This window comes from Symphalangus syndactylus, chromosome 20 (genome assembly GCF_028878055.3).
Source record: "Symphalangus syndactylus isolate Jambi chromosome 20, NHGRI_mSymSyn1-v2.1_pri, whole genome shotgun sequence".
Classification (NCBI taxonomy): Eukaryota; Metazoa; Chordata; class Mammalia; order Primates; family Hylobatidae; genus Symphalangus; species Symphalangus syndactylus.
Genome location: NC_072442.2, coordinates 27358418 through 27372720, shown reverse-complemented (window position 1 = coordinate 27372720; position 14303 = coordinate 27358418). Strand labels below are relative to the sequence as shown.

Below are 14303 nucleotides of genomic sequence, written 5' to 3'. Positions count from 1 at the left end.
GGCCCCTGCTGCTTCCACAACCCCATTGAGAGGCACAATAATTGTTTAAAATCAGTAAGTATTTGTCAGATTAGCATCGATGTAAGTTTCCGTTGCTACCCCTGCTTAACTCATTGTATATTCAGACTTCACGGATAATTTTTTCTAAAAGAGGAGAAAAGGCGGGAGTGGCTGATGTGGAAAGGCCCAGCTTGAAGGATACTCACACATGAGGAGAAATAAGGGTGTAGGCGACACCCCAGACTTTACAGATACTATGACTACCCCATGATCTATCTGCAATCTCTGTGAGCCATGGTGTAGCAGGACGAGCCTCAGACAAAACCCTTCAGACGCCAGGTTGAAGAAGGAAATGGCTTTATTCTGCCAGGAGCATCAGTAGACTCATGTCTCAAGAACTGAGCTCTCTGAAAAAGAAATTCCTGGCCTTTTTAAGGGCTTACCACTCTAAGGGGTACACGTGAAAGGGTCGTGATAGATCGAGCAAGCGTGGAGAAAGTGACTGGGGGCTACATGCATCAGCTAACAGAACAGAAACTTTTGCAATGCTTCCTCATACAATGTCTGGAATTTACAGATAACACAAGTAGTTTAGGTCAGGGGTTGATATTCTTCTTCTTCTTCTTCTTCTTCTTATTATTATTATTTTTTTTTTTTTTTTTTTTTTTGAGATAGAGTCTTGCTCTGTTGCCCAGGCTGGAGTGCAGTGGCACAATCTCGGCTGACTGCAAGCTCCTCCTCCCGGGCTCACGCCATTCTCCTGCCTCAGCCTTCTGAGTAGCTGGGACTACAGGCGCCCGCTACCATGCCGGGCTAATTTTTTGTATTTTTAGTAGAGGCTGGGTTTCACCTTGTTAGCCAGGATGGTCTCGATCTCCTGACCTTGTGATCCACCCACCTTGGCCTCCCAAAGTGCTGGGATTACAGGTGTGAGTCACCATGCCCGGCCTATTATTATTATTTTTTAACCACCAGGGCCGGGTGGTGGCGCCAAGGTCGTCTGGCTATTTATCTTCTGTTTTTTTTTGACTTTTTGCTTTTTTCCTTATCTTCTGTCTTATAAACTAGGCGGGTCGGAGGGGAGGGGAGGAGGGCAGCAGGAGAAGTGGTGGTCTCCTTCCTTAAGGGTTTCTGATTTCTACTTCCTCCCTAGGGGATTCCCTTCCCTGACTTTATCAGCCAGGGCCACACTCCAGAGGGCAGCTGTTTTTCCTTTCCACCTTGGTGGAGATGTTGACGCCAGAAGCACAGAGAACCAGGGAGGGCCCCGCCACCCTGTACACATACAGCTGCTGGAGCACCTTGGTCCCTCTCCGAATTTCCCAGGCTCTGGGTTCCCAAGGGACAGGGTGCTGCCTCTCTCCACGCTTCAACACCTGTCAGTGTGTGGGCACACAGCAGGCTCCATAAATGTACACACCAGCAATGAAGGGCTAGGAGGATGCCTGTGACTCTTACCAGACTTAGTGCCATAAAACCGGGGCCCCAGTGGCATATCCACCAATGGCGTACCATGCAGCAGGTAAAAAGAGTAAGGCAGTTTTCTATGGGCTGATCTGGGGAAGTTCTCAAGATTTATTGTAAATGGAGGGGAAAAAATGCATAGAACAGGTGTTACTCCAAATTGTTGAAGGCAAGGCGTGGGGGCTGATATGTGTATTGAAATCTGTAAGAACACAGAAGAGACTGGGAACGGTAGGTGCTTTGGAGGGAGAGGACATTAGGGTGGAGGGAAATCCCCTTTGTCAATGTCTATCCTGCTATACTATTTAAATATTTGCCATGTGCAGGTGATATTTTTATGAAACTTTTTCAGAAAACCATTTTTTAATTATAAAAGGCAAAGAAAGAAAGGGGTAAGGGCGGAAGGGAGGGAAAAGAAAGAAAAGAGAGGAAGGATAAAAAAAAGATGTTCTAAGGGGCCTCAAGCTTCTCACAAAGGAGGGAGGAGCCCTAGGGAGTTCAAAGGAGTTCAACTCCATGTTACACCAGATGCACTACCCACCAGATGGTGCCACATTACACATCACCAGTGCTGTTCACTTAAGGAGGATTTTTTTTTCCTATTTATTAGCAAAGATGCTGGGAGCCAAGAGGTGAAGTCCAACGCTTTGCTCAAGATCTGATCAAAGAGCTAGACCTACTCTTAGAATTCAAGCCCTCTGCTCCCAGCTCCTGAAGCCAATCCTCTCTCCTGTACCCCATTTCCATTTTTCTTTCTCCTGCTCAAGTTTGTAAGACACTCACCCTCTCTTTGGCTCTTCTTCCTCTCAGCAAACTTCAGGGTTAACTTCTGCCTCTCCATCTAGGAAGGGCTTCCCTTAGTTTCTTCTTGGTGAGCTGATCACCCTCACCCTTGACATCTGTGTTCACTGTGGGTTGAAGTTACTTTAAAACAAGTCAGCACGTCTTGTTCTCCAACTTCAAGCCCTTTCACAATTATTACGGAGTTTACTGGAAGACCTCTCTCATATAAAGTCACCTTCTTTTTCAACTGGTTCATGTATAAACATGTTATTTTCCCAAGTAAATGAGAAATTTGGTTGGAGAGAAGGTTATTGTTTTAACTCCCAGAGGGGCTGCCACAACCACATTGAAGAATCTCCATGAGAACTGTTTTTAATAAAAGCTGCCATTTATTGAGCCTCTGCTAGGCACATTATATGCATTATCTTCTGTCCTTTTTCTACCATATGGGAAATATGCAATATAAACTGGTATTATTTTTGGATAACTATATGTTATCAAAAAATACAGTTTTCCTCAGCCAGGTTTCAGGCTGAGTTCTCATATTTAATAATTTTTTTTTTTTTTGAGATGGAGTCTCGCTTTGTCATCCAGGCTGGAGTGCAGTGGCATGATCTCGGCTCACTGCAACCTCCGCCTCCCAGGTTCAAGCAATTCTCCTGCCTCAGCCTCCTGAGTAGCTAGGACTACAGGCACCCACCACCACACCCGGCTAATTTTTGTATTTTTATTAGAGACAGGGTTTCACCATGTTGGCCAGATGGTCTCGATCTCTTGACCTCGTGATCTGCCCACCTCGACCTCACAAAGTGAATAAATTTTAATATTGTTTTTCAGCAAAGGAAGCATGGAAACGGAGGCTGAGAGAGCTTAAGTAGCTTCTCCACAGTTATACAGACTTGCCAGGTGTAGGCGCTTAAATGCTTGCCAAGTGGCAAGGCCAGCATATCTGAGTCCAAAGGCCCTGCTCTTCCCGCTGTGTTGGGCTGATTTGAAACAAAAAAGGTTCAAGCAGTGAGGAAGCCAGGTAAGCCTCTGTGGTTCTCTCCCTACCTATTCTCCCCACTGCCAGGCACCTGCATGAAATGAAATCTAGAGCTTAATGTGAAATGTTGAAATACAAAGATCTCCGGGGGCTTTGTTCTTGTTCTGCTTGTCCCTATCGCGCAAGTTATAGTGAAGCTGACTTCAGGTCTATGTAAAAACTGTTCGTTAATTATAGCTGTCAGAATGGAGGGTGTGCTCAGTGTCAGCCTACCCTATATTTCCTGTGAGCCAGGCACTGAGAATACAGTCACGAGCAGGACAAAGTTCCCGCCCCTGGGAGCTGACGGAGTAACTGACTTTGGGGAAAACAGACAATACACATATAAATACATCAGTACCTCCAGAAAGTGGTAAGTGCTGTGAATAAAATAGACCCTGTAACAGCATGGAGGTGGCAGAGGCAGTAGGAGGAGGAAGTTGGCTCCCTAGGTAAGGTGGTCGGAGATGGCCTTGACACTGAAGGCGTGACCCGAATGAGAAGCCAGTCATGCAAAGACCTGAGGGAAGAGCTTTAGGTAGAAGGAACAGCAAGGAGGAACAGCAAGGAGGCGGAGATGAGTTTGGTGTGTCTGAGGGACAAAGTGCGGGACAGGGTGGGAGGCGGTCAGTGGTTGGCTGATGCAGAGTGTACAAGAAGGGGAGTAAGTCGAGTCTGGAGAGGTGGGCAGGGGCCACAGTGAGAGGCTGTGTGTTCCCGTCAATGTGTGCAAATAGAACTTAAAAGACTTACTCGTTTTGGAGAATTTTGGACTAGGTTAACCCATAAGGTCTCCGCCAGGTGAGACGCAGGGATGCTGCGATGCTAAGTCAAGCACCCTCCCGTACTCTCCACCAAATAGCCACCCTGCCTTGGCTGCCCTAGCCTTCTGCACAGCAGCTGATTTTTAAAAAACAAACAGCTGTCATGGGGTAGCCTGAAAGATGGCTCCAGAACTCATTCTGTCCACTTCAAGACGTGCTACCAAACTAGAGTTTTTCCAGAGAAGTCAGCAAGAGGGAAAGCACTGAGTATTCAAACAATATCCAGGAAAGATGATATGGAGGGTTTCCCATATGCACACAATCTTCTTTCCAAATAGCTACAGCTAGCCGGATGCAGTGGCTCACACTTGTAATACCAGCACTTTGGGAGGCCTAGGCGGGCAGATCAATTGAGGCCAGGAGTTCAAAACCAGCCTGGCCAACATGTCGAAACCTTGTCTGTACTAAAAATACAAAAAAAAAAAAAAAAAAAATTAGCTGTGGTGGCGCATGTCTTGTAATCCCAGCTACTCTGGAGGCTAAGGTGGGAGAATTGCTTGAACCCAGGAAGTGGAGGCTGCAGTAAGCCAAGATCGCGCCACTGTACTCCGCACTCCAGCTTGGGCTCAAAAGAAAAAACAAAACAAACAAAGACCAAATAGCTGCAGCTGTTGTGAAATGAACATTCCCTCCCTATTTCCTTTCCCTCTGCAATAACGTGTAAAGGACTTGGAGTTTGAAAAACAGAAAAACCCGGCCAGTTTAATCCTAGTTTTCAACCCATTTGTGTCACAGACCCCAAGAAGGAAGCACTGGCTTCATGAGTATCAACAACGGTTCTGAACAAGTTGTCCTAAATATGACCATGTTCATCTGGAATCACTTTAAAAAGTATCTAACTGAACAAATAACTAACTAGAGCCACAGTGGGCAACGTGCTCACCCACACCACACTAGAGGAACGAGACTTCAAGTCCAAGTGCCCTGGTGCCGCCAACAGCAAATCAGAATTAAGTTGCTCTTTAAGGACAAGCCAAAGCAAGCAGATGGGCCACACCACATCCCGAAGGCATGTCTCATTATCATGCCTTGGCTTCTTGGACGTGTAGAGTCACCACTACTCAGGCCAGGACTTCCCAGAGGCCAGAGTCATGAAGCTCTCCTCTGCTGACACTGTATGATTCAGAGTTAAAGCAAAAGACAACTCCATGTCTTCCCATTTCCTACCTCATTCGTCACCCAAATACTAGCGGTTTCTTCCAACTGAGACCTCCGGCTACAACTTCAGCTCATTTCCCTGATCTCTAGCAGAGAAGATAAACCCACCATGCTTCATTTCTCCCCTCTGGATCCTAAGTTCATTTGAAAAACGGCTTTCATTAAGTATTTGGTAAGGAAGATTATCTTTTTTACATATTGCTGCATTTGGTTTAGGACTTTTGCATCCATGTTTATGGGTGAGGTTTACATGTATTTTTTTCACTATCCTTATCAGGGTTATGCTAGCTTCATAAAATCATTCTTTAGGCCATAAAGTCGTTTTTTACGTCTTGCCTATTGAGCTAATCAAGTTGCTCCTGAGAAGACTTCCAATTTCCTGGCTACTAGAGTTCTAGCAGCCAAGGATGGCAAGAAGATTCAGAATGTAAATGCTCACTTAGGGTATTCACCTGACGCCTAGACTACACACTTTTTCTCTCTCCAGAAAAGAAATCTCTAATGCGCTGTTGGAGGAAGGGCATCACCAAGCTGGTCGGTATAGGAAGGGGACCCAACAGACATTCAACTCTTTGGTAACCCTCCCTTCACCCCCAATTCCAGAATGCTTTCTGTTGCTACCATATCTACGCTTTTCGGGGGGTTATGCACTGTAAATTGATTTACTTATCACTGGCTTTCTCCACCACTGGCTCAGTGAGATTCAACTTTTTCAGCTCTGCTAAATCTTCCAAGGTCTCCATCTGCTTTCTCAGTTCAAATTTCATTGACTCCTCTCCTGGTCTTCCCAAGCTTGTGGATTTGTCTTCTAAACAAATCCCTTTACTGTTGCTTTTGAGAAAGTTAAGAGTATCTTCTATTTTTCTAATATTTGCAGCATCTATAATATCCTTTTAATTCCCTGTGTACTTAAAAAAATTAATATTTGTCAATTTTTCTTTAAAAGAACCAACTTCTGGCTTTGTTGATGCTATGTTTAATTTCTGTGCATATCTACTTCCTTTAGGTTTATTTTGCTGTTCTAATTTCTTGAAACAGATGTTTAGCTCAATTTTCAGCCTTTATTACATCCTAGTATAATTTTTATAGATTTAGAATTTACATTCTATTATTCAGAACTAATTAAAATTCTATAATCTTAATACATTAATGTAATAATTTAATGCTGTAAAAACTTTAAATTACTGTTGCAGCTACATCCCTCGTTTTGACATATTTTTATTATTGTTCAGGTTAAATTTCCTTCATTTCTTCTTGGACCCATGAGTTAATTTCTAAACATATAGAGGTCGTCTTGTAATCTTTTAATTTTGGTTTCTAACTTAATTGCAGTGTGGCTGGAGTGTGGTCTACGTGGTAACAACCCTTTCAAATTTGTTGACTCTACTGTCCAGTATGTGGTCACTTTTTGAAAAAGTTCCATATGTGATCAAAATGAATGTGCAGTTGTTAGGTGCATTTTTTTTTTTTAACAGGTTTATGCTCGGTCATTGGTTTCCACACATCTGTGCTTTCAGGACGAAGATGTGGTCTTCTAAACATGTCCATTTTACCAAACTTGCTAAATGTTTAAATCTCTTATATACTTACCTGAATTTCTTGTTGCTTGGTCTATGTGAAGTATATTAAAATCTCCCACTATGATGTTGGATTTCTTATTTTTCCACACAGCCGTTGTTTCACATGTTTTGAGGCAATGTTATTAGGTGCATAACTTAGAATCTTTGTTTTTCTGAAGAATTGGGTAAGCATATCATTATGTAGTGGTTCTAGCTGTAGTAATGCTTTTTGTCTTAAAGCCTATTTCCAGGGCTGTGGTGTTCCACAGCTTCAGGGAGGACATTCACATTACGGTTTATGTGAATAGCATACCCTGGAATTAGACAGGCTGTTTCGTTATTTGGAGTGGCCTTAATTTTGTGGGTTATGCGTATAACTTCTCAGTTTTATTTTGGTTAGTATCTGCCTGATGTATCTTTTCCATCCTTTCTTATATTCTAGGTTGCCTATGTCTCTCTCTTGTCATTACATATGGCTGGATTTCTTTTAAAAAGAGTTTGGCATTTTTTTTTCTTTCTGGAACATTTAGTCCATTTACATATAACTACTGGCACATTTAGATTTCTCTCTACTATCTTATTTTGGATGCTCTATTTGTCCTGCCTTTTCTTTCTTTACCCTATCTTGTCTTCTTGACTGATTGCTTTTTTCCGTTCTATTTATTCTTGATTGGAAACTGTATCCTCTGCTTATTTTTTGTAGATACTATAGAAGTTTTTGGCACAGGTTTATAGACCAAAGTCTGAAGTTAAACAATGTATTTATCTTCTTCCTGAAAGACACAAGGATCTTAGAGTATGTTCATTCCAATTACCTCCCCTCCCTAGTTATCTGCTACCTTCATGGATTTTAGTTTTATCTTTTTTCCAACCCTGTAAGACTCATCTACAGCTGCTTTTTGTGTAGCTGATCCACGTAACAATCATGTTCTTTATTCTACATTCCTTGATACATTTCAACCCTTCCATAATGATCACTTCCCTTCTGTTGGGGCAAACTCAGTTTTTTTGTGTGTGAAAATGTTTTCTATTTCACCCTTGTTCTTGAAAGGGTGGGCCAATCTCAGTAAGATAACTTACTGACCTATTCTAAGGCTGGGCCCAACAGAGCCTCACTCCCCACCCTAGTAGGGACCCTGGATCTGGGTAGAACATTTACACCGTAGGGGAACAGTCCTTCTTAAATAGGCGCTTGGAAGCCCTTTGCAGATGCCAGTGAGAATCGGCAGTCTGGGAAAGAGCACACATCTTGCAGAGAAGCTGAAGAGGGAATGAGCCACCTGGCTGCTTTCTTTTGTAGTTAAAACACTTCTTAGACAGATCACATAAATCAGCTTATTCTCATTTAGCAAAGTTTTTATTCAAAAGCTTCTCAGCACCATCTAGTTATCAGAAAGAATGGGTATCACCTTTTCCTGCCCACCCAATCCCCAGTTCCAAAGGCAGAAGTTAAACCACTTGGCTAGAGCTCCCCCTAATGATTATAATTGAGACCATTGTAAGATTTTGGTTGTTCTCACCCAACTGTCTCTAAGCCTCTACTCAAACCTGACTCAAGCAGAGATGTGCACCCCACAGTTCAGAACAGGAAGGAATCATGTCAGATCTGATCAACCTCCAATTCTTGGGCTACTAGAGGCACAAGAAATTACCTAGAAAAAATGGAATTCAGTGACTGCCATCTAGGAAAGACAGTGATACTGTCCAGCAGCATGCAGTTCCGAGAGCTCAACTCTTAGGCCACCCTCCCTCCACGCTACTCTAGGAACAAGGAGCATTAGGTCTGTTTTCTCTCCATACACCTCAATCGCTCGTCCTCTCTTGTCTTATTAAAACACAGACACAGAACCAAACTTTTTGACAGTTAAAGACAAACAATTACATCTAATTAAAATGCTAAGAGATCCTGAGCTGTTAGAGATGAGGAGAGTAGATAGTATGACCTGATCTTTCCCCCCTTTTCTTTTCTTGAACAGTGTTCTGTTTCAGCATAAAGCACACTTTCTGAAGAGGTTCCTGGTGGAGACTGGAAATCTGACTGTGTCCTGTGGCAACACACAGTCCCTTGCATAACTTTGGCTTCAGTCCCTGGATCTGTCCTTTGCAGCGACGTCAGGTTCCACGGAAGGAGGAAAGAGCTGGAGGGCAGTATCACTCAGCCAAAGCTCCCATGGGGTCCCATGCTGGCAGGATAATGGGTTCCTGCTCTAACACAGCTAGCACCTCTTCAGGGACATGCTTCCTGTCCACCACCACTTCGTAGACATACTCAGAGAACCACTCATCTGTCATGCACAGGTAACCTGGAGAAAAGAACAGAAGACTTATGAGTCCAGAGGGCAAGGGACAAAAAGCAGAAACCCTTTTTGTAGGATAAACCTTTTACAAAACTAATATTCATACATATTTTTCAGCTTTCCCATCTGTAATTTCATTTAATCTAAATCTTAGCAATTCTGTGAAGCAGATAGGACAGGCATGGCTCTATTTTTAGAAAAATTAGAAAACCGGGTCTTGGAGTAACTAGGTGATGTGCCCAGGTCACATGGTGAGGTTCGGAGCTGGGCCTTGGACCTAAGGCTAACACCAGATCCTGTACTGATGCTCTCTTCCTCCGCGCCTTGGTGATGGTGAGTGATGACTTGTATACTAGTAGGGAGGCAGAAAAACTTCTCATTCATACAGCCACACCTAGGGCATAAATCTCTAGGGTCAGAAGGGCAAGCACCCCAGTTCCCTTCTTACCCTACCAGTGTCAATGGCTGCTCTCCCCCATTCCTTTCTATCACACACTCCTACAACAACCAGGTGGGCTGCTGTGAGCATTCTGATGGGGCCAAGTCATCATTCCTAGGTACGCACTTATTTGCAGATGATACTGTGGGAGTCAAATGATCAAACAGTCCTTGTTTTCCTAGGAGGAAATCTATGATGAGGATCAGGCAGAACTAGAAGACTGAGACATCTGCTTAACCTGTTCTCCTCAGGAAGGCCTCTCCGGTGGGTTAGGACTATACAGAGGTGCCCTGGCACTAATGCCCCATTTAAGGTTGAAAGCTCAGATGAGAGAAAAAATGTGGTGTCATCGGGCACCCATCCTAGTAATCGTTGCCTTCCATAAGGAGGATTAACCTGCATCTCAGGCTCCACTAGGCCAACACAAATTCCCCTTCAGAAACCAGATCCTCATCTCTCACCTTACACAAAAATCAACTCAAGATGGTCAAAGGCTGAAACCTAAAACCTGAAACCAATACAAGTTCTAGAAGATAACATCGGAAAAACTTCTAGACATTGGCTTAGGCAAAGAATTCATGACTAAGACCCCAAAAGCAAATGCAACAAAAACATAAATAAATGGGACCTAATTGAACTAAAAAGGCTTCTGCACAGCAAGAGAAATATCAGCGTAAACAGACAACCCACAGAGTGGGAGAAAATCTTCGCAAACTATGAATCTGACTAAGGACTAACACCCAGAGTCTACAAGGAACTCAAACAAATCGGCAAGAAAAAAACAAACAAAAAAACCAAATAATCCCATCAAAAAATGGGCAAAGGACATGAACAGACAATCTGAAAAAGAAGATACACAAACAGCCAACAAACATACGAAAAAATACTCAACATCACTAATTATCAGAGAAATGCAAATTAAAACCACCATGTGATACCACCTTACTCCTGCAAGAATGGCCATAACTAAAAAGCAAAAAAATTATAGATGTTGGTGTGGATGTGGTGAAAAGGGAACACTTTTACGCTGCTGGTGGGAATATAAACTAGTACAACCACTAAGGAAAACAGTATGGAGATTCCTTAAAGAACTAACGATCTACCATTCGATCCAGCAATCCCTCTACTGGGTATCTACCCAAAGGAAAAGAGGTCACTAAATGAAAAAGACACATGCACACGCTTGCTTATAGCAGCACAATTCACAACTGCAAAAACATGGAACCAACCTAAGCGTCCATCAACCAATGAGTGGATAAAGAAAATGTGGTATTTATACATCATGGAATATTACACTCAGCCATAAAAAGGAAAAAAATAATGTATTTTGTAGCAACTTGGATGGAGCTGGAGGCCATGATTCCAAATGAAGTAACTCAGGAAAGGAAAACCAAATATCGTATGTTCTCACTTAAATAAGTTGGAGCTAAGCTATGAGGATGCAAAGATGTAAGAATGATATAATGGACTTTAGGCGCTCAGGATGGAAGAGTGGGAGGGGGGAGGGATAAAACAAAGACAACATACCAGTGTATACTGCTCAGGTGCTGGGTGCACCAAAGTCCCAGAAATCACCACTAAAGAACTTATCCATGTAACCCAAACCCACCTGTTCCCCCAAAAACTACTGAAAGTTAAAAAAACAAAAACAAACAAATCTGTTCTTTCAGGAACAGATCTCCAAAAAACTTAAATGGGAAAAAAATGCTTCACCCGAGCCATTGCTAATAAGAAGAGCAAAATTAAAGGGAGAGACTGAAGTCCGTATATTTAAAACAAGAATGGGCTGCTGGGCCACAGACAGAACACAGAGCAAACGATGTGTACTGAATCAAGAGAAATGCGGGCACACACATCCAAGGGCTCCCGGACTAGCAATGGCCATCAGCACCACGACTGTCATCTGACTGTATCTGATACTTGTTTCATAGTAAACACTGGAGCCATTTTTCTCTGAAAGTTTGTATAAACCTAGGCCTGTGCTATACCATTTCCCACTACACAGGACCAAGAGAAAGGAGACGCAGGTGTTTCTACCAAGAGGGTCCCCTAGTGCAGCAGTTCTCAAGCCTCTTGGCCTCAAGCCCTGCCCTTTACATTCTTAAAATTACTAAGGACCTAAAACATTCTTTATGTGGACTAATATTTATCATTATTTACTATATCAGAAACTAAAACAGAAAGTTAAAAATATTAATTCATTTAAAAATAAGTATGAAAAATGAATATACACAATATATTTTAAGGAAAAAATAATTATATTTTGTAAAAAAATATTTTTAGTTAGAAAAGTGGCATTGTTTTACATTTTAATGTCTAGATTTGTAGAAGACAGCTGAATTCCTGTATCTGCATCTGTGTTTAATCTGTTGCAATATGTTGTTCTGGTTGAAGCAGATGAAGGAAATCCAGCCTCACACAGGTATGTTGCTCAAGGGCAGACCCTGCACACTCCCTGAAAGGGCCCTAGGGACCCAAAGATCACACTTTCAGAACTGCTGCTCTTGAGGCAAGACTGGATTAAATAATTAAAAGGCAACAATAGTGGTTAAGTCTAATTCTGTATGCTAAAACGTATGACAAGGGGCATTATTTAACCTGAAAACACAATTGATTTGGTGAAGTCATCTATGCCCAATCCTGTTTTTCACCTGACAGAAGTCAAAGACAGATCATCCTGACGTGGCATAGCATACGTTTACCCTCAAAAACACTCTGAAGGCCAGGTGCAGTGGCTCTCACCTATAATCTCAGCACTTCAGGAGGCCGAGGCGGGTGGATTGCTTGAGCCCAGTTGTTCAAGACCAGCCTGGCAACGTGGCAAAACCCCATCCCCACAAAAAAATAACAACAACAACAACAAAAATTAGCTGGTGTGGTGGCCTGAGCCTGTGCTTTCAGTGAACCAAGATCACACCACCGCACTCTAGCCTAAACAGAGTGAGACCCTGTCTTGGGGATGGGAGTGGTGGGGGTTGGGAGTGCTCTGTAAAAGTGTTCAAATGCTCCGACCAAGGCAGGCAAAGGAATGCACCCTTGTCTCCTGATAAGCTGGCTTCCTGGATCCAGGGCCCCTACTTTCAATAGACGAGAGAGATGGAGGACGGTACAGGCCCATTCTGTAGCCTGTGCTACTTCTGGCTTGTCTTGATTATATATTCCAAACTTCCTGGCTTTGCTGGTGTCAGGACCTGGCCCTCAATTAACATCACCCACATCAGTGCCACCAGGTTCTAGCAACAAAAGTTCTGTCCGCTCAAAGGTCAACCCGTGCGTTATTATTTACAACTAAAATACTGCATCCTAAGTGAGTGCTTCCTGAAAAACTAAGCATCTGCCTTCCCAAAAAGGAGCTTTCAGCAAGCAGGAGAGCAGACTAGGGAACACCACACTGTTTGAGACATTAGTCATCCCTTCCCTCACCACAATGCAGGCTGAATAAATTCCTGCAGTGGCCCTGGGCAGTTAGGCAGGTGAAGGATAGAAGCAGATTCATGTAATAAAATTCTGTGTCCTTTCAACAATACTATCACCATACAATCAAATGAATCTTCAAAGAATGCTCCCAGAAAATGGACAATAAGTACATCTACACTATCTTGTTCCAAAAGCATATCAGATTAAGTCCTCACAAATTAAAATTCCTATCAATTGTAATCCACCCTTTCAATGTCCCTGCCAAGAGGACCCGCCTTGATTAGTCTCTCTCTTCAGGATATGAGTTCTTTGGGGACCCACAAAAACCTCACAGTCTAGGTAGCTGCCAAGTAATTGCGCCCTATGTAGATAATGAACTTGTGGCTGCCGTAACTGTTGACACTGTGTGTCTTGGAGTTTGACTGAGAAGATTAGGATCAGTGTGTCTGAAACCTGTGTAGGAAGCAGCAAAGCACTGGCTCAGGCAGGATTCGGGTGGCCCTTTTGATTTGCGGGAAGGTGCAGCTCCTAACCCTTAGGCACACTGGCCATAAGACACAAGCATTCCAAGGAAAAAAGAAAAGAAAACAAAATAAAAACCTGCTCCAGGGATCCCAAGGTTACACTGAGGGAAACATAGATAAATAGCTAAAGAAAGTCAGCTTTAGGAACTACTGTGAAATTAAATTTTGTTTAAACTTTAATGTCTTGTTTATATGCAATGAGAAAGAAAGAAAAGTGAACAGTCCTCAAAACAAAATAAAACACCTCAAACCAACCAACCAAAAAACACTAGCAACGTTTCTGTATTTTGTAACAGAAAGGGAAGGGTCGGTCTGTAAAGGGAAAAACAGTGTCTGTGAATATAGCTGTAGACAGGTTAGGTGAAATTCATTCAGAAACAGAAGAGTTTCAAATGGGCTAGTTTAAGGGAAAAAAGACGCTTTACCTAAGAAAACATTTTTTTCTGAAATCCCACCAGAAATGTAAGATTTAAGCCTTTCAGACTAAAGAATACAAAGAATATAAAATATTTATATTTTAACATATTAGAAACATTTTATATTCTTTGTTGTCTTTGTTCTATGAGGTATTTCACCTCACTAACTGTATGTGGCTATTATTTTTTGCCATTTTTAAAAAAGTTATGACAAAATGAAGGTATCTGTTCTGCTCTGACGGTCTGGCAGCATGGAACTAAGAAGCTGGACTACCAAGGCCTCATTCAGTCACTGCCAATCTTTCACCTGGCGGCCATAACTCAAGGTTGAAGAAAGGCTCCCAGAAAGGAAAGCAGAAGTCTCACTGGCACTTGTCTTATATTTCAAGCTTCCTAAT

General features: G+C 42.6%; 1 protein-coding gene across 2 annotated transcripts in view; it reads right to left on the bottom strand.

Moving 5' to 3' along the window:
• Positions 1 to 8150: 8150 nt before the first annotated feature.
• The window catches only part of BLMH (bleomycin hydrolase), a 45411-nt gene continuing 39258 nt past the window's right edge, over positions 8151 to 14303 (bottom strand). For both annotated transcript variants that reach the window (XM_055256152.2, XM_055256153.2), the window contains one exon: positions 8151 to 9115. In XM_055256152.2, coding sequence (XP_055112127.1) covers positions 8964 to 9115 — 152 coding nt within the window. In that variant the 3' untranslated portion in view covers positions 8151 to 8963. The remainder of the gene's footprint in view (positions 9116 to 14303) is intronic.